Source organism: Typopeltis vanoorti, chromosome 15 (assembly GCF_054136105.1).
Source record: "Typopeltis vanoorti isolate ZY-2024b chromosome 15, IOZ_Tvanoo_1.0, whole genome shotgun sequence".
In the NCBI taxonomy this organism is placed as follows: Eukaryota; Metazoa; Arthropoda; class Arachnida; order Uropygi; family Thelyphonidae; genus Typopeltis; species Typopeltis vanoorti.
This window is the reverse complement of record NC_143563.1, coordinates 95,481,501-95,507,587: the sequence shown is the minus strand read 5'-3', so window position 1 is coordinate 95,507,587 and position 26,087 is coordinate 95,481,501. Positions and strand designations below refer to the sequence as shown.

Here is a 26,087-nt window from a genome sequence, read left to right as displayed (position 1 = left end):
CCGCGCACTCCTGCACAAGACTGATATGGTATAGATTCTTTTGGCTCCTGTGTATATAAAGTAAGTATTTCAATCGGGCGTTGTTCTACAGAACTGCAAATTCTAACTCTTCAAAAAAGAATATAAAAAATTTTCTTGAATTTCTGACTGATACGCGGTATGAGACGGGAGTGTGAGAAGTCAAGTTTTCTGAAACCTTGCATTCCTCGAGCTTGTACAGCGATGAAAGTTTCCGATTTCTTAAAATATACGAACCAATAAAGAACGTACATTGCTTTCGACTCATAATCCTGAACAACCAAAAGGAAGCCATTTTCTCTTAAAAAAAAATAGTAATAATATTCAGATGTGAATTCCAGGCATTTTCTTAAAAGTTTGGAAATCACATCCGAATATTATAGACCCTTTTAAATAGCGGTATTAACGAAACACACTTAAAAATTCGATTAAGCCATCAGATCTCCAAGTACCACTGTTAATATGTTGCTTATTTCCGAGAAAACGCACGATTTTAAAATTCGTTAAGCCTGTTTGCATTTACGTATCTCTAACCCATATAGAGTTCTGAATGAGAAGATAGTGGGAAACCTTCAGTTATAAATCTCGGTAGGGAAAAGAACTTACTTTTAATTATAACACACTTGTCGCAACATCCGCAGGTACCATCACCCTTTCTAATAAGTCCTCCAGGAGTGTTGCAAGGATCGTTGTCCACACATCTGACATATTTGCAAAAACGCGATTCGCATTGAAATGGAGCACCTCCAACGGATCTGATTATCAAAATCTGAAATTTAAAAAAAATTCGCTAAATTCAAATTTTAAAAGTTTTAAATTCATATGAAAAACATGTTTTTCTGAAATCAATTTACCAAGTAGGAGTTAGGAAATCATGCTCGGTGCTCAGTTTGTTCCACAGTCACGTGATGATAAATATATAAGCACGTTAGATTTTTTTTAAAAAAATTGTGCTTAAATTAGGTTTGCAACAACCGTAAAATCTTTCAAAATAAATCGGGTCAACCATTTGAAAGTTTCATTTAGATTTTAAGAAATTTATATTTTTATAAACAATATTAATAGTACAATTGCATCGGTACATATTTTTTGTTTTTATATTCAACTACAAACACGTATACGCAATTCTCCTCCTGAAAAAAAAAAGGCTAAGGAAGATTTAAGGCTCAGGAATATGTTACTGGTTATTTGCCTCGGAAGTGACACTACAATTAACCTGTAGATTCAACAGGGGCGAATTCTCCATGCTTGCTGCGCAAGCTCATTACTTGAAAAAGAAGTACTATTTATTTGTTAATAAATGCGTGGATTTATAAGCATTCCATTTAGGCTTTTATTTTTGTAGACAGAAGACGTCTTAAACTTGCCCGGCAATAATTGAGCTTTGCGTTGTGTATCGAAGACCGATGCTTGCTCGTCTAGTCAAAGCTACCTTGGCTTGCTCGGTTGTAGGGGCTTCCAGGTCCTCGCTGCAGCACTAATTTCATGCGTGCGCATAGCCATTTCCGCTCCCTTCACGTCGTCTTAAACACAGGCCATATACGCAGTCAAAGTAGCTGTAGCCATGCGCTTCAGCCAGCCTTTACAAGAGTGCGTGTTGCTTGGGAAAAGTAAGTTACAACCAACTTTTTATGACGATGTTATTGACCAGTTCATAAAGAAGAACTTTAGGGTAGAATTTGTATTCAAGTAGCTAAAAAAGATAGAATATCATTTGTAAAATAAATGTTGTATTTGTATGATTAAATGGACATAAATTTCTAAATATAAAGTTTTAAATGGTCAGCAATTCATTATTCCGCTAATCAGACTTCAATCACACCTCTCACTCCCTGAATGATAACAAGAGCAAGAGTGAATTTCAAGACCAACATTCGCCCCTGAGTTCCAAGTTATCGTACATTTCGGTGATGAAGTTGAGCCTGTCGTTATTTAGACAGGCTGTGATATTCAGGTTATAACATCCAACTAGCGTTAGCTACAACATGGAAATATGCATAAAATGACAACGGAATTTTTCCAATCTATATTTGATTTTTAATAAAAAGTATTATAATTCATTGTATACTAGAAAAAAAATCGAAAATATTAAACTTAAAAGCAATCATCTTGGTTACTTTGCTTGAGTAATATATTATGTGCCATCAGCAAAGTATGGCAATGTATTTTCTTCTTTTAGGAAGAACCCTATCTCTCCGATTATTTTGTTTTCGTGAGATGTATAGATGAGACGGAAATACTTTCACTTGTCATCTTGAAAGTATTAAGTTGCCACTAGCTTAAACAAGTGAATATTATTTCACAGTAAGGTGGTGTAGCCAAAAAAGTTTAGAGGTTCATATCACCGAATACAACTTCGATACTGTCACCAGTTTCAGGTAGATTCTCAGGAGCTAAGCCCAATCAGGCCATCATATGTGAGAACGAAGTTTAAAGAAGTCTAAAATAGCTTATGAACTTATAATAAAGTATAGGGATTAACTCAACTGAGGTAATGAAAAATCGTACTACCCAATTGAAAGAAATTGGAGAACTTCTGGTATTTCAGATGCTCATCTTCCTGCATAATTTTAAAAGTGTAATAGATGGTGCTTTGTAATACAGTAATTCTGGGTAACAGAATATTATACCGTATATGATATACAAGATTATACTGTGTATGATAAAGAAATTCACAAATGTCTTCAATTATGTGCTTTATTTCGGAGACTACAAGGCATGAAGTCAAATATACAGCCAAAAAAGTTTACAAGAAGATTGCACATTAATTAGGTCTTTTAGCCTAATTGTTACAGGTCATACTAGATTAACTATCATACCATCATTTGTGATGATTCCTTGGAATTCTTTTCGACCTTCACAGCTTTAAAATGGCGGTTGAAGCATTGAAAAAGGAGGCATTGTGGTGCTTTGCAAAGTAACCTGGTGTTGACTGTACTAGTATATCCTATAACTGCATTTTTTTTTCTCCGATGGTATACAACTCATTAATATTCCCTCTTTAGGATTTTAGAAGCTTAATCATAATTAGTTTAAAGAACCACTTCATTTCAAAATCATTCACTGGTACCATAGCTGTACAGATTTTCAAAGAAAGATTGTGTTCGATCTGAGATGATACAGATTCTTCAGTTCATAGCCAATATTTACGTGATGTCCACTTGTGTCAAAATAACTGGGAAGAAAGATTTGGAATTAACAGAAAAAATTCCACCGTTCTTTCATCGGAGATTCAGTATTTGAACGAGATTATCATCCTGGATTTACTGCGTCGACAGCATATTTATGAAAGGTTTGAATTACCAGTCTTTTTCTATATCACTATAGGATATAGAAAAAACGTTAAATATTTTTAAGTCTTATACTGAAAACAGCATTAATAGAGAACGCCCTCTGATGTTTCGGTTAATGAGAAACAAATCTTAGGCTAAACGTTAGCGTTCCTAGTTTGAAAAATAACATAAGAGTAATTTTAACGAAAATAGTATTTTCGAGTTTGCAGCATTTAGATTGCTGCGGTATTTATAGTTGCGAAATAATACAAATACTTTATGAAAAGACTTCGCATTTATTTGAATTTCCTCATATTTTTTATAATGATCCATATGTCTGTAGATGTTTAAGTATGACATCTCCCATTATCTCTTGGAATAGAATTTCAACAGCTTCGAAATTGGCATTTAAAATAAACGTAGTTGGGCAGTTATTTTCGTTCACTTCAGTGGTTCACGCTCTATAAATTATTAGTATAAAGTAAACATTGAAATATAATCGGTATACTGTTTAATATTGGACTTAGTGTAGTAATCTTTTCAATACGACTCATGATTTTTGAAACAAATGCTCTTCAAGAATAAATATTAAGATATATAGAAATGTCCTAGAAATTTTGCAGAATGATATTCAGATTTCCGCACAGTTGGCAAAATACATATTTAGTTAGATTTTATATCTTCTATCAAACTTTTTATAACTACGTAAATGAGTGTTTCTTAAAATTGGGGTTTGAACACGTGTGTCCAGATGGAAACCTTTGCATGCTGGCATGATTAGAGCTTCAGATCTCATGTCTCTAGAGTGGTAGAGGATTTCGTCGCTAGCGAAAGATTACCATCCTGCTTATTAGAGGCCTGGCTTTAAAAAAATTCCATGTTTGGTCTGTTTCCAAATTATCTAAACCGGTAGTGTCCAACATTTTCCTCTTACAGGAGTCAGTTCGATTTATTTCAAGGGCTGCGTTGACACTAATACGTGGCTTAATATCTTCACATATTCGCCGCAACGAATGCCACAGCCTTAAATACGTTTGTTACTTATTTTGGTGTCTAGCGTACACGGTCTTGAAATAATTAACAAAGTTTAAAATACTGTTTTAATGAACTTTCGAGTCGTGTGGTTAGTTGGACACTACTAACCATCCTACGGTACTGATGTGGGCGTGTGGGGGACGTTCATATTTTACTTCAAAACCCTAGGACTTCTGATATACTATAAATATGCAGGGTTTGCTAGACAGTTTTTCCAGTTTTCTCGTTAAGAAACTCAACACTCTGAGATTAAATAACTTCTAATTTTTCTTCTTTTCAGTACTGCCTGAAACCAACTGTAAATGCTACTGAAAGAAGATTTCAAAATTGTTCTAGCTTGAAAACGCACGTTTACTAATTCCACATACTCGAAATATATCATAAAATTTATCCAGATCATAAATAACGTACTCATTTCTGTTAGATGGAATTTCAAACATTACGTTAGATATTGAATTTCCTAACTACGTTCTGTACCTACGGCAGATGAGGTCATTAATGCAGTTCTTACCTGCTTGAACCACTCAACGTGTCCAAAGGCTAAACGAAGAGATCGCCTTTCCATTTCGACATAAAGTATCTCCGGAATATTATTACACAGTTTATTTGTTATTAAATTCCAGTGCGTGTACATTATTCACTTTCAGTTCAAGCATTTTTGTAATTGATCTTATCTCTGGCCTTTACATTTAAACCGCTGTTGTTGAAACATCAGATCAAGTGTATTCCTAATAGTCATCCAGAAGTTAGCACTTAATCGTCAGAATTAGTAAGTGCCAAGTATTAGAAAATAGTTCTAGATTTGCATCGAGACGTGAAATTTTTGACATTAAGAAGAATTCTTTACCTGGGCAGCATCTACAGTCTGCATGCTTTGCTGTGTTAAAGCATTTGAATACAATGCGCTTCAAGTTTGTCTATATTTTTTAATGATTGTAAAACTTGATAATGCCCATTATTGAGCTTGATTTCTTTAGGATCCCAAGACACAAAAATGCCATTTATATCGACACGTGAAAGATATAAAGAAATGCAAAAGTTAAAATTAACCCACAGTGTCGCTGGTAGTTTTTCCACTTGGTTATACTATAAATTAAAGATACTAAGAAATTATACACTTGGTTTAATCCTTTATCCTGTCCTGAAAATCCATGAAGTATTTTCAGGACAGGGGCCACTCGTGGTAAAGGTGGTATGACTTCACATCACTTGCCTTAATATCCCATAATGCAAAGCGCATATCTTTACGGGTATGTATAATGCTATGCAATATGGGAAGGGTCACTACCCAGACCGGTTCCGACCTTTATTGAGGTCTCGTCAGTGGGAGCCAGACCCAGAAGTGATACTAAGGTAAGTAATGCAGAACTCATATTTTCATATATGAGTAGCCAAAAGGTGTCACACCTTATTATTAAAATACTCTGGATTAGAGAGAGAGTTGTTGGAAGTTTTTCCACTTCGTTATACTATAAATTAAAGATACCATGCATACGAGTACATAGATACATACCCGTACGGATATGTGCTTTGCATTATGGGATACTAAGGCAAGTGATGTGAAGTCATAAGCTTTTATATACGAGTTGCCCTGTCCTGATTATATTTCAGGCGCAAACTGTTTGCCTACACTTGGATAAAGGATTAAACCAAGTATATAATTTCTTGGTATTTTTAATTTAAACCCGCAGTGTCACTTGAAGCCGAAACATCAATGGAACCACATATTTCTTTGAACTTAAAAAATATCCATTATTCATGCTTAATATTTTAGACCGCCTCTGCTGGTAGCGACAATGTCCTTCTGAAAGAAAGATCTGGGTTCAAATCCCGTCTAGTTTAGTCGGTCTCATATAGGAAACACTGGTTTTCTACCCCACAAATTGACATCTGAGGAAGGTTGAAACAGTTTATTGAAGAAGAGGAACAAAAAAATGTCATCTCAGAAATGCAAATGATTGGTAAGATCAATCTTTGGCTCTTTTTAATCCCCTGTTCAGATAAAAAGAGATTCACTATAACTAATGATACAAAAACATTCATTCCAAGAGGTATTATTTCTCCATATTTGCTTAGATATTGAAGACAGTGAAATTCGTTCTTATATATGAGGTCAGTCTTCAAGAGTTTCGGTTATTATTTTAATAAAATAAATTTGTTTGAGAATTTTAAACGTAAATACATAATCATGATGTTCCTTTTAATCCGCAATATTCGTTTAGTTTCATTTATATAAGAAAAAAAATAGTACTGATGAATATAAACGTGTGTGTGTGATTTGAAGATAGAATACTCCCAGAAGAAATGTCAGAATTCAAAACCATTTTATACATAATTTACTAAAATAATTGCCAGATTACTTAAAAAATATAATTTATGATGAGGAAAATAAGATTAACTATTAATTCGAAATCTACTATCAAAATATTTTTATTTGCAAATTGAAGTTATTGGGTATGAAAAAAAATCCAATATTTCCAAACTTAATACTACATTTGTGTGTTAAATGGATTGTTTTTGACTTCTTTAGGTGGAGTCCGTGTTCTTCACTTCGTGGCCACACTTTCCTTTTACACAAGTTAAACCTTCAGTGCATTCTGAGGAAAACACGAGAGCGAAGCTCTTCACATCTGTCAAACAGGGATCTCCAAGAACTAATGGAATAAATAATGCATTAACTGGTAAGTGGAATAAATTGATCATTTTAATCTATTTATTTTATTAATTACATAATTGAAAGTTTCTTGGCGGTTAAAGTGAGCGATATCTTTAACTTTACTAGTGTACAAACTGTATGAAGCACTAATATACAGCTTCACTAATACAGCTCTTGTGTACCTTTCCAGAGAACTACTATATATATAAAATTTAACTTGATAAAATATACATTGGAAGATAGGCAACAAAAAGACTATTTACATATTATAGGAATATACTACAGAGAAAAAGGATTTTCTGTTTTGGACATACAATCAAAAGAAGGTAAATGATACATGAGTGGTAGAGAGGATTTTGTCTTTAGTAAAGGAGTCAACGTTACAGTTCAGTATCGCTCTTAGTTATCTTTCAGTTGAAACGTATCGTCGTCGGTAATCCAGAACAGGGTACCAGTTGAATTTAGCGACAATTCTCGTTTCTTTATAATCAAGTTCCAGTGAAAGTCTGCTTTGTAGCTTCCGATGTAGGCTACACAAGATGAAAGGTAGGTTCCCGGCAGTTTCTAGAAGGGATACTGATTCCCTCAGGTGTAGCAATATCTGGAAAGGTTTTTATAACAGCAGCTTGCATCTGTGTTGATATTGCTTTTCAATTGTTGGGTTTTTCAGTGGTAGGCATGTGAATGTTTTCCACTTTAGGGTCAGGAGATCCCCCCCCCCCCTATGATTCATTTTCCACGTAGGGAAAAGAAACGGCTGGCAAATTGTGAGAATTTTGTTTCTGTTCGAAAACATGGTTCTGTAAGCACAGTTATCTGTGCTGATCCTGTCAGTGTGTGATGTTCTGTATTTTTCCACCGCTGTAGAGCATCTTGTAAAAAATGAGGTAGTTTAGGAGGTGATGGCGCAGAACTGGCCATTCGGAGAATTGTGGAAAGTGTAAGTCAACCTCGAAGATGGTTTACATAAGTATGATTGGACTGAAGTGTCTTTAGGAGAAAGATTATCCTGAAAGATCTAATCTTGTTTTCAAGGGAAATCAGACCTTGACCTCCCTTAGTGAGTGGCTTGCAGAGTTCAGAGTATGTTGTCCAGTTAGTATTGTTCCAGAAGAAGCGTTTGATTGCCTTTTGAATGTGATGGAGAAAGTCTTTAGTGGCGTGTCAATACTTTGTCAGTACATAGCCACCTGGTTGATTATTAGGACTCTTCCTCTAAGTGAAGACATTGAACGAATGCTGTTCCATTTTCCTACTACCTGTTTAAATCGGTTGTGCATCTGTATCCAGTTCAGTGTATTATATATTTTGGTGTTGCCAAGGCGTACACCTAAGTATGTTTGTTCTTCATTTTGACCAGGTACATTCGATAGGAGAATCAGTTCTAGCCTTCAATCTGCCTGACCACAAGCCAGTGGTTTTTGCTGAGTCCAATTTGTTCCCTGAGGCTTGTGCATATAATCTGTGTGCTTCACCAGTTATGGTCATTTATTTGTCATTACGGATTATTATGGTGACGTCATCGGCATTTGCTGATAGGCTTGTTTTTAGATGTGGTTCTGTTATGCTGGTTCGTTTGGAGATCATGGCGTCGAAGAAGTGTTCTATGGTCAGGGTGTATGATTGTCCAGAGAGAAAGAACATCCTTGCTTTGATCCCTCGAGAGTGTGGCAAAGTGCGGGTGAGCCTGTTGTTGATTATTAAACAGAAGAGTGCATCTCTGTATAGCAACTGGACTGTTTCAATGATAAATGGACCATAGCCGAATGCATTTAGGACTTCATAAAGGTACTCATGCTCTACTCTGTCGAAAGCCTTCTCTTGATCAAAGCTGACGAGTGTTAGGCTTTCATTTTGGATGAGATCTCTTATCATGTATTTATCTTTCCGGAACAGAATATATTTGAAAACAAGAGAGCCCAATTTGTCTTGAAAGGTGTGAATATTTTGTGACCCTGTTCAGTCGAGGAGGTAGATCTATGGTAATTATATACAGTTTGCTTACTTAATTTTTTTTTAATCGGATTGTCGCATTAAGGTCAATGGGAATACAAAGTCCTACAGAAACAGAATAGCATTACTAAAGTATAGAACCGAAAGGCTTCAGTTTGGAAGAAGGTATTAAAATGGATGATATTATGGAGCCATCCATATTTTATAGTCCAATATAAATAGAAACGAAGTAATCCAAACCAAGGCAACTTTCATACGAAGGTTACATTCTTATAAGCTCTCGTAAATTTCAAAACTTGCGGGGTTTTTTTTGCATAATAATAACATCGTCAATTAACATAATCTTGTTAATAATTTCGCCACGTTATTTTTTTTTTTAATTTGCGACGTACGTAAAGTGCATATATCCTGAATGCTTCTGTAGCTTATTTATAGTTTTATCGTATATTCAAGTATTGTTTATGGCAGTAGAAGAGGTCTTTTTCTTTCATAAACCAGTATCTTTTAAAGTATTTGCCCACCTCTAAAAATGTTATTGAATAATAAATACTTAAAATATTACAATTATTTATTCTATTAATTGAACGTTTGCCTGCCTGAAACAACGTCGACCCCATTTGTGATTTCTTTACTCGATTCAAAGTCTTGAGAATGAGCTTGAAGATTTAAATTAAAAACCAGAAATATAAAAAAACGTGCATTTTAAATGTCCACTTACCTAACTAAATTACGCAAATATCACAACATTTACATATATCTCCTTTTGGGGTATACCTTCCCAAAAGGAGGCACACCCATGGTCACATCGCTGCACCTCATCCCCTTACAAACGCCAGGTTTGCACCATCTACATCATGCTGCTAAGCTGGCTGAAGAATAATTACCAACAACAGTACTTTTTGGAATATAATTGAAATTAAGAAAGAGAGATGTTTAAATTAAATTTCGCAATCTGAACACTGTTTAGAATTCTGATCATTTCAAATATAAATAGGTCTGTGTAATAGTTAAAAAAAAATGTAGTTACCATTTTTTGTCTAAGTAGCCTGCAATAGAAATATTAATGGATAGTCTTTTTATCAATAAAGGTGCTGTTAAGGATGATTTTAAATTATCTACTCAAGACTCACAACCTCCAGAGGCAAACCATTCCAGTCTCGCTCTATGAGGGAGAAAAAAACTATTCCGCCTCTCCCTTCTTAACTGAATTCATTCTCAACCTCCACGGATGCCCTCTCTCCATCCTTTAAGAATGAACTTGAAAATTTAAATTAAAAACCGAAATATATAAAAAAGTGTATTTTAAATGCCCACTTGCCTAACTGAAGTATGTAAATATCATATTTGCATGAATCCGCTTTGGGATATACCTTCATGAAAGCCTTGTAAATACTCAAAATGACTTTCTAATTCTTAAATTGCAATGTTTGTTTCATTTCCTCTGAGTTATATTCGCAGTTCTTCGCTGTATAGCCCCAAAGACTTAAATTTCTTGTCTACTAACACTCCAAGATCCTTAACCAGGTCAGTTTCTTCTAGCATAATCCGCCAATATAATAAGCCATTGGATATCTCATTAGACCAAAGTCTATAACTTTACATTTACTAACAGAAGACATCTTCACATGATCGCAATTCCAGCTTTTTCAAATCATTCTGCAAGGACTGAATGCCAGCTGCATCCCTGCTTATCCTACCTATCTTTGCATTATCAGTTAAAACTATAATCTCCTGTTAATTCCTTTCCAATATAACTAATGTAAAGATTGAATAACAGTGGACCAAGGAATGATTCCTGGGGTAAACCACTGGTTACCTTAAATCTTGCACACTCGCTTCCCCCATACGCTGCTTTATGATAAGTCAGCCAGCCATCCTCTTATACAAACTATATATTCCAATCCAATATCCTCCAACGGCCTTTTTGAATCCAGTCAAAAACTTTACTAAAGTCTAAACGTATCATGATATCACAAGTGTCCAATCCCCTGGTCTGACTCAACCGTCACATTCTTAATTTAAAATGTGAAAAGTTACAGTTAGAGATTCTTTGTCAACCCATTTATGTATGCGATCTATTACTAACTTTTCAAAAATCTTCACCACCGCTGCAGAGATAAGTCGATGATTAGACACACGTCTTTGCATCACACTTGTGCAATGGGATTATCATGCATTCTCTCAACTCTTGTGAATCCCCCCCCCCCTGTTCTGAGACTCAAATTATACAGCCACTTCAGCTAAATATTCTTTTAGCAACGGTGTCCATATTCCATCAGTCCCTGTTGGCGAATTTATATTCTGTTTATGTAACAGTTCTTCATCCAGTGAAGAGGTAGCAGCGAGCGCAATCCTGTATACACCAGGTTGATAGCTTTTAGTAAAATAAGCACTCATTAGGTGAACAATGTCTTCTGTATCTGCCTTTAGCAGATACAGAAGACATTGTTCTTCTGCTAAAGAAGAACAATAGATTAGCAGAAGACATTGTTCTTCTGCTAATCTGCATTCAGCTGAGTTAAAGTGCAATCTCTCTTTTACTTGCAACATGATGATAGAATTCTTTCTGCTAGTTGAGCCAGTTTCTTTTCATCTTTCAGACTTAGATTATAATTTGAATAACTGACATCATGAACAAGGTGTTCCTTCCACGTCGTATTTTTCTTAATAAAACTATCTCCATTTTATTTCAGTTGTTTATTCTTCGAACTCTATATTCCGATAGTGCTTCATTGATGTATTTTTTAAAATATTTGTTATGCGCTTCCGATACCTTTCCCATCTTGCGACGAACCTGGTATTCTGTTCAGCTGGTCATAAGTTCCTACTCTGAAGTTAAGAATGTAACCTTATCTGAATGGCACTTCTAGCAACTTAGCCACTTCCCAAATCAGTAAGTATGATCACAGACATCAACCGGCCCACGACATTAATCGAGTATAATACTCCTTGTCTTCAAGTTCTTTCTGTCACATGCTGGTTAAGGAGGTTGTCTCTCAACAAATCAAATTCGGCTTCATTCCCTTCATGAGATTTCCCTTCTGGCAATTAATGTTCGGATAATTAGTCATCAATGGTTTATTTGGGAATGTAACGTTGTAATGTACTGATTTGAAAAGTGGCTAAGTGTATGGACTGCTACATGGAAAACTGTTACTAATACTGTTAACGAGACTCAAATCATCCGATATCATTAGCATCACCCCCCCCCCCTCCTCACGTGTCTATTCTTCCTAAATATAATGTACCATTTACGCATCTCTTGAGAACTAAGTTTCACTAGTGTAACCAACTTGACCCTTTTATTCTTTATCCTCTTGGCATTTATATGCAGACATAAGTTATCTTCATGCTTTTTTGTATATTCTCCCTCGTTGTCATAATCTGCATGATCCAGTTGGACAACTTTCAGATTCTTGTTCATAGCTAATGCTTCACTTATTAAGTATGTCTGTATAAGTCCAAACCGGACGAACACACACAATCATCTTTTTGTCATAATCGTCTCCGTTATTAAGCGTGTTCTTAATAATGGAGACGATTCAAAAAAATTGCATAACTTCGTCACTCTTGCGCACAGATTCTCACCATTCCTCCCATCATAATCTAGCTTCCTTGACTTCTGTATTAGGTCTCACACCAGTAAGTAACTTCTCGAGACTCCTGATACCAAAGGCATTCAAGTGCAGTCCGCGCTTCTTCAAACTTACTCCATGCATTCAAAAACTCGCAACCAGTTGCAAGTTTGTTGCAATAGCTCTTCTTAATTCGTGTTACCATATATAGGTAATATACTGTTTTCACTTTCTCACTGTCTCCTTCCACAATCTCTCTCTCTCACAGTGGCGCACCCAGAGGGGGGCCAAGGGGCCCGGGCACCCCCCAAAGAAAAGTAAAAAACACTAGAAAAATTTCCAAAAATCTTTTCCTAATTAAAATTCATTTTTTTTAATGTTGTGTGCTACTTATGAATTAGCGATCACTGCAGATGCTCAGTTATAGGTCGTATGCGATGTGTAGTGTGTATTCGCAAAACGTCTACTCAGCTCGGCCCCCTCCAAGATTAAATCCTGAGTGCGCCACTGCTCTCTCATACTGTATTTATCACAAGACAAGTCGTTTGTTCCAACCAGATCTACCATCTTTCTCTTTTCAATTACTTTCATTAAATTTTTGATTTTAGTACCCGAAAGTAGTAACACCGGCCATCAATTGTATGCTTTATAATTCAATCTCTATACCATATAATATCCTTCATTTTATGATTGACTTTACTTGATTATCGTTACAAAATATCTTGCCTGATTCAGTGCTTTTCAGTCTTCCCATTTGCAGTGGTAAATGCACTGCTAATCGTTTTCTACCTTTTTCAGTTCCTTCATCATCCGTCTAATCATTTTAGTCTAGATATTTCCAAACGTAATTGATATTCGATATCCTCGTTAGTTTCCCAAATGGTATGAGCTGATATTCCTCTTTGTTGCTGCTAATCAAATTCGGTTTTAAACCTATTTTACATAATTACACTATTCCAATAAAATATCAGGAAATATATCGAGTACTATAAATACACCACAATCGATGTTACTATTTGATCATATAAGTGTTTTAGTTGACAGCGTCTTCTTTTACACAGGGATCATTTGCAATAAGGCCTTAAACTTTCAGTAAATTTCTCTTGAGTTTTAATGCATAAAGTTTAACTCAATTCTCATAATTTTTGCCAGTTTCCACATTTCGTGTCTGATTTGTATTCCATGATACTTCCGTTATTTTAAGCTAACGAAACCAACATGCACCATTTTCTCGCAAAAACCGACTTAATCGCAACCAACATTAACATTTTGATATTCAAAATGTTGATGTTTATCCGGCTCACATAATTCAGGACTGTCTTAGTTGAATCTTTCGACCTCCTATTAAAAATGGACTCACCAGTAATTGACTTTTCGTTTATTCACACTTTTTTCTTTCTTCATCTTAGGTAACATATTAATGTAATGTAATGTATGATAATTCCATATAATGACCACTCAAAAAAACTTACTATTTTTGGTAAAAATTCTTTATTCGAGAAGCCTCCTCTCAGACAGTTTTATCTATGAAGACAGATCTCCCTATACTTTTACAGCGAAATAAGTACCCTACGAACTATGGCCTAGCACGAATAACTCATCAGGACTCTAGTACTTCATAAACTAGTATAAAGTTACAAATAGTGTGAAATGATATAGGAGGTTACTAAAATATTTGCAAGAAAGGCACGTTTGTACGTTGAAGAAAAATAAGAAAGAACTTAATACTACTTCAGAAATCGAATATGGCACGACATGATCTTATGCCATTAATTATGTAGAGAAGTTATATTTCGCTTATATAACGTTAAAATCATTCTTATACAGCTCTAGTTATTATGATTAGTTAATTTAACTACATAGTGTATTTGGAGATTGATAATTTATTAAGCCTTTGAGAATTTAATTCCTTCAGCGATAGATAGCTAGTTCGAAGCAGGCTGTATTGCATCGCAAAAATGCGACAGCGCACACTATATGCGTGCCGGGCAGCGTCGCATTGATCTTGCTTGTGACCGCACGTTCGTTTCCTAGAATAGATACCTCCGTACTTAACTCCCTCTCGGAGGTGTCGACAACCGCGGCGGTGGCCTTAATAGCACAATCCACACGCAAAGTGAGGAGCCCCTGATTTTCAAACATGTTTGAACTTGTCGCAGCATTTAAAACCATTCCAGGCTCATATCAATTTTGATAATTTTTCACGGAAACACAGTTTGGGAAACTTTGCCAAAATGTCAGTCATGAAAATTATAAGGGACAGGCCAGAGAAGTTAAAACTACTGTATAAAAGAAAACTGGCTTTGCAAGCTTTTATCGTTATGCTGCAAGTAAAAGAAAGAATGAATGTTATAGAATAACTATACTGAACATAGATGACATGAAAGTAACAGATGCAGTAGGGAATGGTTAAACTAATGAGTGCAAATTTTTATAAGACCTATCAACCTGGATACACCATGATACTCTTGGACTTTGCAGTATTTTGACAGGATACGGCATGGAAGGGAAGTCTGTCGCGTAAGTTGGAGGAAATGGATTGGATTATAAACTATTAGCGTGGATAAGAGAAAGAAGTCTGCGAGATTTAAGGTGAACAGTGGTACACCATAGCGATCAGTCCTTAGTCCATCGCTATTCCATCTTTACATTAATGACATTTGGGAAAGATTTAACAGGTGACATCCAGCTGATCATGCAAAGATAGCTACACATTTGCAGAATGATTAGAATAGACAATTTCAGGCGTCAATGGAATTATTGACGCCTGAAAATTGCTATCAGTTCAAAGTTAGTTAATGCAAGTTATACATTCTGAAGAATGGGACATCCAATCGCGTATTATACTGGAGGAAACCGATCAGGCTAGCAATCTTGGAGTTTTAGTAGGTAAGAAGCTGAAGTTATAGGACCATATAGCAAAGATTGCAAATACAACTCTGATGCTGAGAAAAGAACACTTACATGTAAGAATACCTCTTTATAAGGCTTTGATACGATCTTATCTGATTTATTGTGCACAAATTTGGTGACCTAGTTTCCGAAGTGATGCAGATGGTTCGAGTCGCACCGAAGCATGGATATTTGTGAAAGCTTTTAAGAAACCTGCTTAATGAACGCCTGAAGTGGGTTGCAAATGTTCCCCTGTAGTTCAAGTTACCTACAGGCTTTTAAATTTTAACTATAGGCTCTTAAAGCCTTTCTTAGATGAGGTTTACATAAATCAGGACAACAGTTATTAGGTGCCTCCACGGAGTCGGACTCATCGCGGGAGGGCACTCTACGCCACACAACCTGACTTCCCCATTTAATCCCCCATATTGCACTACACACGCTATCTGCAACCAACAAATAATACTTTTGTCTGTATGCTTTGGTTAATCATTGTTTGTAGCTATCGCCTACTCACCAGTCCGTTTTCGAGATACTCATTCTTTCCAATGCGTTTTTTTTTAGAGAACTTAACCATAGCCGACTACTTATTCTCGGAATCTCACTGTAGGAAAAGTAAATAATAATGGCCTGACTTTTATATATACTCTAAAATCACACGTCTTCCCAATGGCACGTTTTTCTTTCCCAATTTACAGAAAACCCAACCACACAGGTATTCACCTGTCTGGTCCCTCTCAGAAATATTGGTGTGATCCCTCCCTATAGAGCCGAACTCTCCTTATTCACTCAATTTTCGTGTCTAATGGTTACAATGCCAAACCCATATAGCAATGCAAGGCACCTCAGAAAAATTAGCCAAAACTCTACAAGGCATTCAAACCCCATCTGAAGCTGGCTGCCCTCATCCGCTCTCCTAAGGATCTTCTAGCGCCTCTCTGTGTTCCAGGTCTTTAAAAAGTTAATTGTTCTTGCAACACTTATTATATAATGTGATCAAATTGAAAGATCTGCTAATATCTCCCTAGAAGACATCAAAAATCTATCTACTACCATAACTAGCCGATCATACCTTGGTGGATACCTTGCATAGAATCGATTAAAAAACATTATGCTTCACCACAACAAATACAAATCTGACTTTTTTTTGTAATCAACACACATTTAAACTAACCTAATGTCAATAAATATGGTTGTGTTAAACTTCCCAAGGTTTAGAAAACTTGAATTCTTAGGCTTACCGCCCAGTAGCTAAGCTAGACAACAGCACCCATAGAGAGCGCTCCTCATACGACTTGACGCTTTTAGTCAAATTTTTTCTTAGGACCACAGTTACGCCTGTTAGACGAGCAATGTGGGTTATTTTCCCACTGATTAAACACCCTGAATATCTCATCTTTTGAGAAACTAGCCAGCTCTGCTGTTTTCAAAATCGTGTCTCCAGCTAGACGGGCACTCGGAAAGATCCTTTATTTTTCCCATTGTGATCAATGCTATTGACAAATACTGGCCAGCAGCATTGTTAACGTGTACGTGTGACCAAATATTGTGCATATACGCTGCATAAAGGATTCTATTTCAGTAGCTGGTATGTGTACATATACATATGTGTCAATTCAGAATAAATGAGGATTCGTTTCTATATATTGATATATTTCGCGTTATTCATTCTATTCCATTTTCTTTTCGCTATTAAAAAAGTAGTAAATTTACCGAATGTAAAATTCAAGGTGATTATTTGTGTGGCAATCTCCGTCAAATTTGGGAGAAATACATGGAGCACTCAGTTACAGAGAATCCTATACGCTCAAAAGTATCTTTTTATTATATTATAAAAAATATTTTCACTTTTGTCCGGCTACCAAAAATGAAGATAGTATTCTGAATGGTTCATGGACTGTCATTTGCATTAGAAATGAGACTGAGGTGACCATCTATTTTTCCACATATCAATGGAAAGACTGTAAACATTAAAAGTGGATTTACAATGCAACAGAATTCTCCCCTTACTGATGTGTCTGCATTACTAGTCCTAAGATTAAAAACTAATTGCACATCTAGAATTCTTAATTCACAAATTATTACCACGTAAAATATCTTCTTTAATGTTCATAAAACTGTAGGAAAGTTTGGAATAACTAGTGTCAAGAGTCTTTTTAAAATTCTACCACGTACAGTGATCTTATAACAGCTTTATTCAATGTATGAATCAATAATCTTTAATAAATCTACTTTTCCCTTCCCATAAAGAATATTTCCATTTATTAAATCATTTCAGTTTACATCTACACATTGTATTAATATGAAATGTAAACAGATCCTACAAGTAGCTACGTATCTTCGCGGCAACAAGTTACGGCTTTCTACACTTAAAGCTTTTAGGATCACAAATGAGGCCAGCGGAGCATTCTGATGTCTTCGTTACTCTAAAGATATCGGGAAAACAGGTTTTGTCTTCATCTGAAAAAAAAAAGTATAGCTGTATTTCAACTGAAGAAAAACATTACATTATATACACGACACGCGGAAACAGATATTAAATTTTGAGTACTCCTCGGAACTTTACCTTTTTGTTCAAGGCGAAGAAATTCGGCTTGAACACATGGTTCAGACACATTACTCTTTCCCTCAACAGAAAAGATTCCAGTTCACTATAGAAACAAGAAAATAATAGTCTGTCTTTTCTGAATACTAACCACTCGCCTTCCCAAGTTAATAGAAAACCTACCTATACATTCAAAAACTTTCCCATCCTCCCTTCCAAAAATATGCAGCATTATAAAAACCTTTGCCAATAGAGTTCCAACCACGCTTCCTTCTCAGCTGAACTGTCCTATCCAATGGCTACAATGTCCAAAAAAAAAGTTCTTTCTGTCGCCTCACATTCTTCTCAGCATACGATAACAGCAATGCTATTAATATTCCCTATATCCGGGCATCTGCACTGTTTTCAAGCCTCGTGAGACTGGATGCCCTTATTTGTGGTATTAAGGATCAACTACTATCTGTTCCAGGTGTGTATAAGGTTGATTCGTCATGCAACTCGTCGTACTATGAACAAACTGGTAGATCTGCCAACATCCCTTGAGGACCACAAATATATATCCGCCAACAATATGGTCAGCTAGATTTAGTTGACCATGACTTTGAACACCTTGCACAGAATGAAATGTAAAAACTATTACTACTCTACAGCGCAGCAAACACACAGTTTTTGAATCAGCACATTTAAAAAAAGAATCGAGCAATTTTAATAAATATGGTCGTGTGAAACTTCTCAACATTTGGGGAGGTTAATATTTTTATATTGTATACCAGATGACGTCTTTGTGATAGACAAAATCTTGGAACTATTAAACTCGTCCAATTCTTTCATTTATGCTCTTTCCATTAAACCAGCTTAAAGTGAGTAGTCAATTGCTCTGAGTCTTCAGAAAATGGGATACACCACATGCCAAAGACGGACACTTCGTTTCAATGATCAACGGCATTCAGATTTTTTTTTATATGACATATTATCCTGCGAGAAGTATCGTTAGCATAAAAATCGCATCTAGTCTGTTATATTGAGGTGTCACTCCGCCAGTATGTGAGCATTTTAACATATGCAAAGAACTCCTTCACAAACACCATTCAGCACGATACCTTGTCTCTGATATCAGCATTGGAAGTGGACCGGGATTAGGCAACTCCCTCATTGCTCAAGGCTCGGTGTTTCTGTTCCCAATGACAGAATGAAAACTGTTATACTGCCATACTTTTACTTTGTTCTGGATGAGTTAGAGAAGCTCCTTGGAAGACAGCTATTGTACCCCTCTGACTGCACATAGGAATAGAATATTGTTAGTTTTAAGAGCTTTTTTAGCACGTTAGATACCGTCATATTTGAAATTTAACAAACCATCCACATCGTATATATGGAAGAATAAAAAAAGAAACATGCTTGACTTCATGAACTTGCATCTAATTTAACTCTGATCTCATATTTAATTTATTTGCAATTCAATAGCGTTTATCTCATAACTTTTGCACATTTATCAGTATGTTTCAGGTACAATAATTCCGACTGATTTTTTTTTTAAAACTTTTAGTAAATCTTATCTGAATAGTTAATTCAAAGCAAGGTAAACCCCGAATGTGCATTTTTCAAATTGTATAGTAATAATTAAAAATCATCAGAAACTAAGTCATGATGTTAATAAAACGCATCAGCCGTTATTCGATGCGGACAGATTGAAGCTTTCTTGCTTGTAAGAATGTACTTTTTTGAATTCAACCAAAAATAAAATAATTCCGTGTTTACTAAAATTAACATTACTTAAGAAGGATGCCACACTTCACTAATAACGTGTGTAGACGGTCTGAGGCATCTCTTTCACGTAAGTGAAGCTGTTCTTATTTCTCCAGAAATTATCAGTTAAAAAGATAATGAACAAGCGCCCTTGAATAATCTGAAAAACGTGCTTTCGATTCAGTTTCACAATATCAAAAAAAAAAAAAAAAGTGTGTGTGGGTTAATTAACATCAATTGAAACAGGCAGGTTTTCAGTTTGCAAGAAAGAAAATACCTTAATGTAAAAAATGTTTAAATAAATGTTCAACACTCCTCTCAATCGAAATTATATATTTTTTCTAGTTTACTGTGGTTTCAATTAAAACGATCGAATTCTGAAAATTACTCCCAACCAGTGCTATTTAATGTTAGCTCTTACTCCTTTTATTATGAAAAGCAAAAATTCATAATTGTCTTCGAGGCATCATTCTAGATAACAATAATCTTTTCCCTACCCTTTCCAGTGTTATATTTCCATTTATGGATGTCTCTGTGGAATAGTATATGTCTGCTTTATCAAAAAGACAATGACATAGTAACGCTTATCTATGCTTCGTTCTTGGTATAGCTTTTGCTATCAGTATACTTGAAAATTACATACTCGTATTAATGCAGTTTGCAAGTGAAAGAAACCAACAGTACAAAGTTATATCGAAATCTGAAAAAAAAAAAAAAATCCTTTCAACTATTTACCTATTATATATATAAATAACATTGGTAAAACTCATACTGAATGGAGGATATTATTGATCCATGCATATTTTGTTTCAAACTTAACCAGAGCTTATGACAGTATAACGTTTAGTATCTGAGTTGTATTCATTTCACAAATTAAGCCCACAACATCCATATTATTAATGCTTAGTTAAGCTTCACTAGCCTGATAGCTGTTTTGAACCATTGGTTCTCATCAGCTTTCAAGTTTCTTTCTGTATTTGGCTATAAAATATGGATGGATCCTTATTTAAGCTTTAGTATTTAAACTCTTATTCTTACCTAGCTGAATCACACAAATATCGCAGCATTCACAGAAACCGCCTTTGACTTTAATTATTCCATTGCGATTAGCGCAGTTTTCGACCGATGGACATTTGACACTAGCACACCCTCCTTTTGGTGGACAGACGATGGAACTCCCAAATTCCATACTAAGAAATAGTATGATATAGCAGTACCACATCTGAAATTTAATAAAAAGCCGTATTTAAAAAGTGTTCGGAAAAACAAAAGCAGGAAACGAAGATTAAAAAACCTTCTAAATTGTTATATTGTCAATTATGAATACTTAAGTCGCTAATCGCATTACATTATCTTTAAAAATGCATTTCTATAGCAATAACCACATGATTCTCTTTGTAGCTCTATAAGTGTATTCTTGTTTCCCCGCCCCCAGACTTTCTAATTCGAATACAGATGGGACAATTTTGTATCCAGCTATATTCCCACCAAGTGCCTCCATATTATGAGGTTTCCTGGCATAATAAGCTACTGCTTATTATGCCAGGAAATGCACTTATGAAAGTTAAAAACCGGAGCAAGAAAATACACGTAGTTTTTTCTAAGAAAACATCTTACCGTATTGTGCTTTTAAAGTTGGTTTGTTTTAATCCCAAGGTCAAAAATACTGCACGCTAATGTCTTATAAAAGCAGCTTTCTATTGATAGCAATGATTAGACTAATAATACAGAATAAGAGGAAACCAAACAAAAAAATCTTTCATAATTTACATGCTTAAAAAACCAGACTATAAATTATTACATAGTCATGCAACTCGTGAAGACTACATAATATTTACTATGGCGTTAGGAAAAACCATTGTTTTAATGGAACGGTTTCCGTGATATTTTAAATGGTGTTTATTTTTCACGCGAAATTTACAAAATTCTCAAGGGTAATGCAAAAATTATGTGACTGAATAGTTAAAAAAATATTTTGATTTCTTGCAGTCAATATTAGTTTTGCCGTAGATTTCGTTGGTATTGTATTATCAAGTGAACTGCGAACGAGACTAAGCGCGATATATGCCTTGGTATAAAACAAAACCTAATGCGCAGTAAAGGGGGAAAAATGTTTCTAGCGTTACACGCTTTTATTATATATAATATTTGTGAATGAATGCAGACTTACATTAGGAAAATACCCTGAACCAGACTTCCATACAGTCGAACATTCAACGCATTTAAGATTGTTTCGTAGAAAAGCCTCATCACCGAATGATTTCAGATATTATTCCTCGCTCGAGTATACTCAAGAACATACGCAGTTGTTTACTAAAGTGCCATAATTATGCGTAGGTGCTAAATATTCGAATTCTTTTACAGATAAAGTATGAATGCTAACATATTGCATTTTATGAAATATTTTACCTGAATGACTTGGAATTATTATACCTGAAAAACGTACGGTGAGTAATGGTGCTAAACTCGATATATTTAAATATCTGAGAGGAAAGGCAAACCGATCAAGGGTGTCCAAGGTATAGTGTATACGGCTGAAATAGATAGGATTATTTTTTATGTTTACTCATTAGCAGAGATTCAACTTGTTAATATTTAGTTTTTCCCGAAGTTTTTAATTTAATATATGAATCCTAAAATCAGTTGCGCGATTAGGTTTGAAGGGCTTAAACCGGTGATCAACTAGAAGACCTTCAACCATAGCTGGGATTCCAATTCATACCTTAATAAAGACAATATTGCAATAAAACTAAATTTCATTGGGTTTAGAATTACAGATGAAATCGCCACTAACTACATTCCTAAGAACTGTTGAATAGGATTTGAATCCTGTGTAGGAACATGAGAAACCTTGACAAAGTCCTTATTCAGATATGAAACCGAAAATGTTTTTCTTAAGGGATCCATAAATACGTATTGCTATTTTTTTAAATCCTCTTCTTTTTACCAAGTGTGTATATATATGTACCTCCCGATACCATATAATACATTAACCATCTCAAAGCGTAACGTTAACTCAATTTACAAACGAATCTTTTGTTAAAAAAAAAAATAAAGATAAGTTTTATGACACGCGTCCAGATGGAAAATTTTTCATTATAAAGTACATCGTATTTTAGACCATACTGATAACGCTTTCAGGTGGAATATTTCTCAAAGAGATGAACATATGGAGACCTTGAAATACTGAGGACGTATCGATAGTATAAAAGAAGAGAACACAAGTGCGTTTTTTTTTTATCCCCGATATCTACATTAAGGAATCAACAACCAAAGGTAAGATTTTTTTTTTTTTTACTTTTAAGCAGTCATGTTTTGCGAATTTAACCACTAGACTATGCTTGTTTTGCTTTCCCGTAATACAAAGAATATGCTTAAAAAACGCTCAAAACTGTATACATAGATAACTTATATTTGAAATCCGTTTTGCACACCACATAAGTTCTTATACATAACGAGCTATTATAAGATTGTGATCGCCCTCCCATTTCCGGCCTGGTTAAAAACAGTAGGATATTTGTCATAGACTTAATTTTGTGACAAACGCATCTTGCAGAGGATGTGTTTAGGAGTAAAACATCCGTATAAAGCAACGTTTGGCATCTCCTATTTTAATATCACTTTATTCATTTATATGGATTATAAAGCAACGTTTGGCATCTCCTATTTTAATATCACTTTATTCATTTATATGGAGTACATTATAAAGGAGCGTGCAGCCTTGTCTTACACCAAACCATCATCCTGTATTTCTTGCTACTGACTTGGTCTATATTTAAGTTGTATGTATTGAACACTACAGTAATATGAAATAAATCGAACATTATAGAGTGCAAGTTTTGCAGATCCTTGTCATATTCCCATGATTTCTCAACTATTTGTCGTAAAGTGAAAATCTGAACATGCCGAATCCTTGGTATCCAGCATGTTCCTCTCCCTTTTTTATAGGTGGAAACTATGAGAGCTCTACTCCAACCATTGGGAATTCGACCTTCCTGAATCATGCAGCGTAACTACTGCAAAACGTTGAAACCTCCATATTTGAGCATTTCTGGTCGAATATCACTACAGCTGCCTTTACACATCAAGTTTTGACAGGTTTTTTCCCCACCAATATTTCTATGGTTCTGTTGCCGCTTGCTTCGTTCTAGTCTCTACATTCAGAATGCAGCTGAAGTGTTCTGTGTTCCTGCATATTTTCATAGTTTGGTTATTTATGCTACTCCAGACACCTAGGCTATATCTTCAGTTTTCATGTCACCTTTATTGTCTTTGATTCCTTTCACGCTATACTCCTTTCTCAATAACCTCCAGAACATTTTCTTTGGCTACTTTCACACATAGCTTAGCTCTGTTATATTATTTTGGAATCCAAAATAATATAAGTTCCAAAATTTGGAACATCTGATGACTTACTTACTAGGAATTTTCGGTATGATTTCTTCTCTTCTAAGACTACTTCTTTAACTGTCAACTGGGTTTGGTTCTTTTTTAATCATGTTCTGAGTCTACAGTTTACCTGTAACAGCTGCTCAACTTGAATTCCTTTAAACACTTTCTTTTTACATACTGTTCTATCCTTCAGTAAATGGTGGTCACTTTCAATCCTTTGCACACTCATAAGTAAAGAGAAAGCAGTCAACGAGGATTTTCTTGTATAACATAGTGTTTAGTTTTGAAGAAACGCAAGCGATATTTTGTGGTTAAGTTATAAAATTCAGTAGAACTAAGCCTTACATAATCCCAAAGCCCCTGTTCTAGAGACCAAACATGATATTTTTTCCCAAGCTACTTCGTCTCCAATTAATGGAGTGATGATAATCAACTAGCACCTAACGACATTCACATTCCGTGGGATTCTAATCCATACCCCTTTGGAGAGGGAATACTCTACCCGATTAAGATGGTTATTTCGACATAATATTTAATTCAATGGTTTTTACATGAACTTATGCGATGTATGATGGAGAATTAATCCATCTATGACAACCGCAATTTGAACTACGTGTGTGATACACTTATAGACCGATCGCAGTGGAAATAAAAAAAAAAAAAAAAAAAAAAACCCACTCAGCTGAAGTGATATGTTGCACCATGCTTTTCGTGTCGCCAAAAGACTCATGGTATATACTTTCTTATGAGTAATAAAATAACAAATGCATTTTTTTTATTAGAAAATGTTCGGCAAAATACCGCGTCTTTCATTGCATATTCTATTTGGTTCCTTAGTGGAGTATTACTTTTGTAACACTCATTGACATATTTTATATTATAGATGAAGATCTGCTACGTCATTCTGGCCTTCTGCTTTGCGGCAGCTGTCGAGTGTATTGTTTGTCCCGAAAACATATGTGCTGACATGGTATGCGATTCAATCGATGATTGCGATACTAGTACCAGTGTGGTCAAGGAAAAGGGAGGATTTTGCGGCTGCTGTGACACGTGCGTAAAACAATTGGGTGAGTTTAAGATATTCTTTATGCAGGTCGAATAGATTAAGAATGTGCAACAGCAACTTAATTAATCTTTGTTGTTTCATATTAAATATCCCAATAGCCAAAGTGTTATAGCGAGTCACTGGGAACTCCTGGTCCTAAAAGTTTTAACCTAGCGGCATACATAGCATCTTTTCTTTCGAACCTCACTGTAGGTCTTGAATAAGATGATTTTCACAGGATTACCCCATGGCTCTTTATTATTTTGTAACAACAACGGTTCATTTGCATGTACCAAGAAATAACAGCACTTCATCTCTTGCCACATCACTATCTCTGATTGAGAAACAGTTCAGTCTCCAAGAGCTAGATCAAAAAAAAAAAAAAAAATCAGCTAACGCCTTTTTATTCCCGTATATAGGGAATAAGCGAGGCCGTTTTTAGTCCTATCTAACTTTTGGAGAGTGGGCAGCTCAGATATAGCTGGCCCAAGGTTACCACTAATTTAGTGGCACGCAGTGAAGAGAGACGGCTCAACAGATGCCGCCATATCATGGTCCCTAACACTTGTATTTGATGTCTGAAATAATGTGGTTCTACGGTCGATTTTCTTGAGTTTACGGGACGAAAAACCCGCTTGCCCGTGCCAGAAATCGACTAACCAAAAGCTAGATAGGATTAGAAAAGGCGTTAGTTTATTTTATAGGATTTTTTTTTTGTTTTACTGAAACTATTGTTCTTAGTTATTTAAGTCAACATAGTAATGTATAAATAATGTTCTTGTATCACAGATGAAGGAGAAAAGTGTCTTCTTTTCTGGGGCATACCTCTGAAGAGCGAATGTTCGGAAGGACTCATCTGCCATCAGGACCACCGCATTTGTGTGAAACTAGAAGATGTAATCGATGTGTAAATGTATTTTTACAGTATGGTATCTGAAATAAAATAGCATTTTGATAA

General features: G+C 35.3%; 2 protein-coding genes and 1 long non-coding RNA gene across 7 annotated transcripts in view; 1 reads left to right on the top strand and 2 right to left on the bottom strand.

The window, feature by feature from the left end:
• LOC150098996 (uncharacterized) overlaps positions 1 to 14,096 on the bottom strand; it is a 26,135-nt gene extending 12,039 nt beyond the window's left edge. Inside the window, exons 1-2 of the long non-coding RNA XR_016549458.1 lie at positions 13,982 to 14,096; positions 625 to 787 (exon numbers count right to left, since the gene is read on the bottom strand). This is a non-coding gene — a long non-coding RNA (uncharacterized LOC150098996). The remainder of the gene's footprint in view (positions 1 to 624; positions 788 to 13,981) is intronic.
• LOC150098994 (uncharacterized) lies at positions 4,938 to 26,087 on the top strand. 4 transcript variants are annotated; one of them, XM_090404690.1, is made up of 5 exons: positions 4,938 to 5,094; positions 6,856 to 7,006; positions 22,834 to 22,968; positions 24,968 to 25,151; positions 25,919 to 26,087. In XM_090404690.1, the coding sequence occupies exons 4-5, from the start codon at positions 24,968 to 24,970 to the stop codon at positions 26,038 to 26,040; spliced, it is 306 nt and encodes a 101-aa protein (XP_090260816.1). In that variant the 5' UTR covers positions 4,938 to 5,094; positions 6,856 to 7,006; positions 22,834 to 22,968; the 3' UTR covers positions 26,041 to 26,087. The 4 variants fall into 4 exon arrangements, with proteins under 4 accessions (XP_090260816.1, XP_090260815.1, XP_090260817.1 ...); XM_090404689.1 differs by lacking the exon at positions 22,834 to 22,968; XM_090404691.1 differs by lacking the exons at positions 4,938 to 5,094; positions 22,834 to 22,968 and adding an exon at positions 5,660 to 5,678.
• LOC150098995 (uncharacterized) lies at positions 17,634 to 21,968 on the bottom strand. 2 transcript variants are annotated; one of them, XM_090404694.1, is made up of 3 exons: positions 21,863 to 21,968; positions 20,731 to 20,914; positions 17,634 to 17,861 (listed from the first exon to the last, which is right to left on the bottom strand). In XM_090404694.1, the coding sequence occupies exons 2-3, from the start codon at positions 20,912 to 20,914 to the stop codon at positions 17,755 to 17,757; spliced, it is 291 nt and encodes a 96-aa protein (XP_090260820.1). In that variant the 5' UTR covers positions 21,863 to 21,968; the 3' UTR covers positions 17,634 to 17,754. The 2 variants fall into 2 exon arrangements, with proteins under 2 accessions (XP_090260820.1, XP_090260819.1); XM_090404693.1 differs by lacking the exon at positions 21,863 to 21,968 and adding an exon at positions 21,310 to 21,751.

Excerpts from the sequence above, each read along its gene's own strand:
- LOC150098995 (XM_090404694.1), bottom strand. The coding sequence starts at position 20,914 with ATGTGGTACTGCTATATCATACTATTTCTTAGTATGGAATTTGGGAGT. Across the intron at positions 17,862-20,730 it reads TATTTGTGTGATTCAGCTAG|ATGAAGACAAAACCTGTTTT; the intron begins GTAAGAATAAGA and ends TTTTTTTTTCAG.
- LOC150098994 (XM_090404689.1), top strand. The coding sequence starts at position 24,968 with ATGAAGATCTGCTACGTCATTCTGGCCTTCTGCTTTGCGGCAGCTGTC. Across the intron at positions 25,152-25,918 it reads CACGTGCGTAAAACAATTGG|ATGAAGGAGAAAAGTGTCTT; the intron begins GTGAGTTTAAGA and ends CTTGTATCACAG.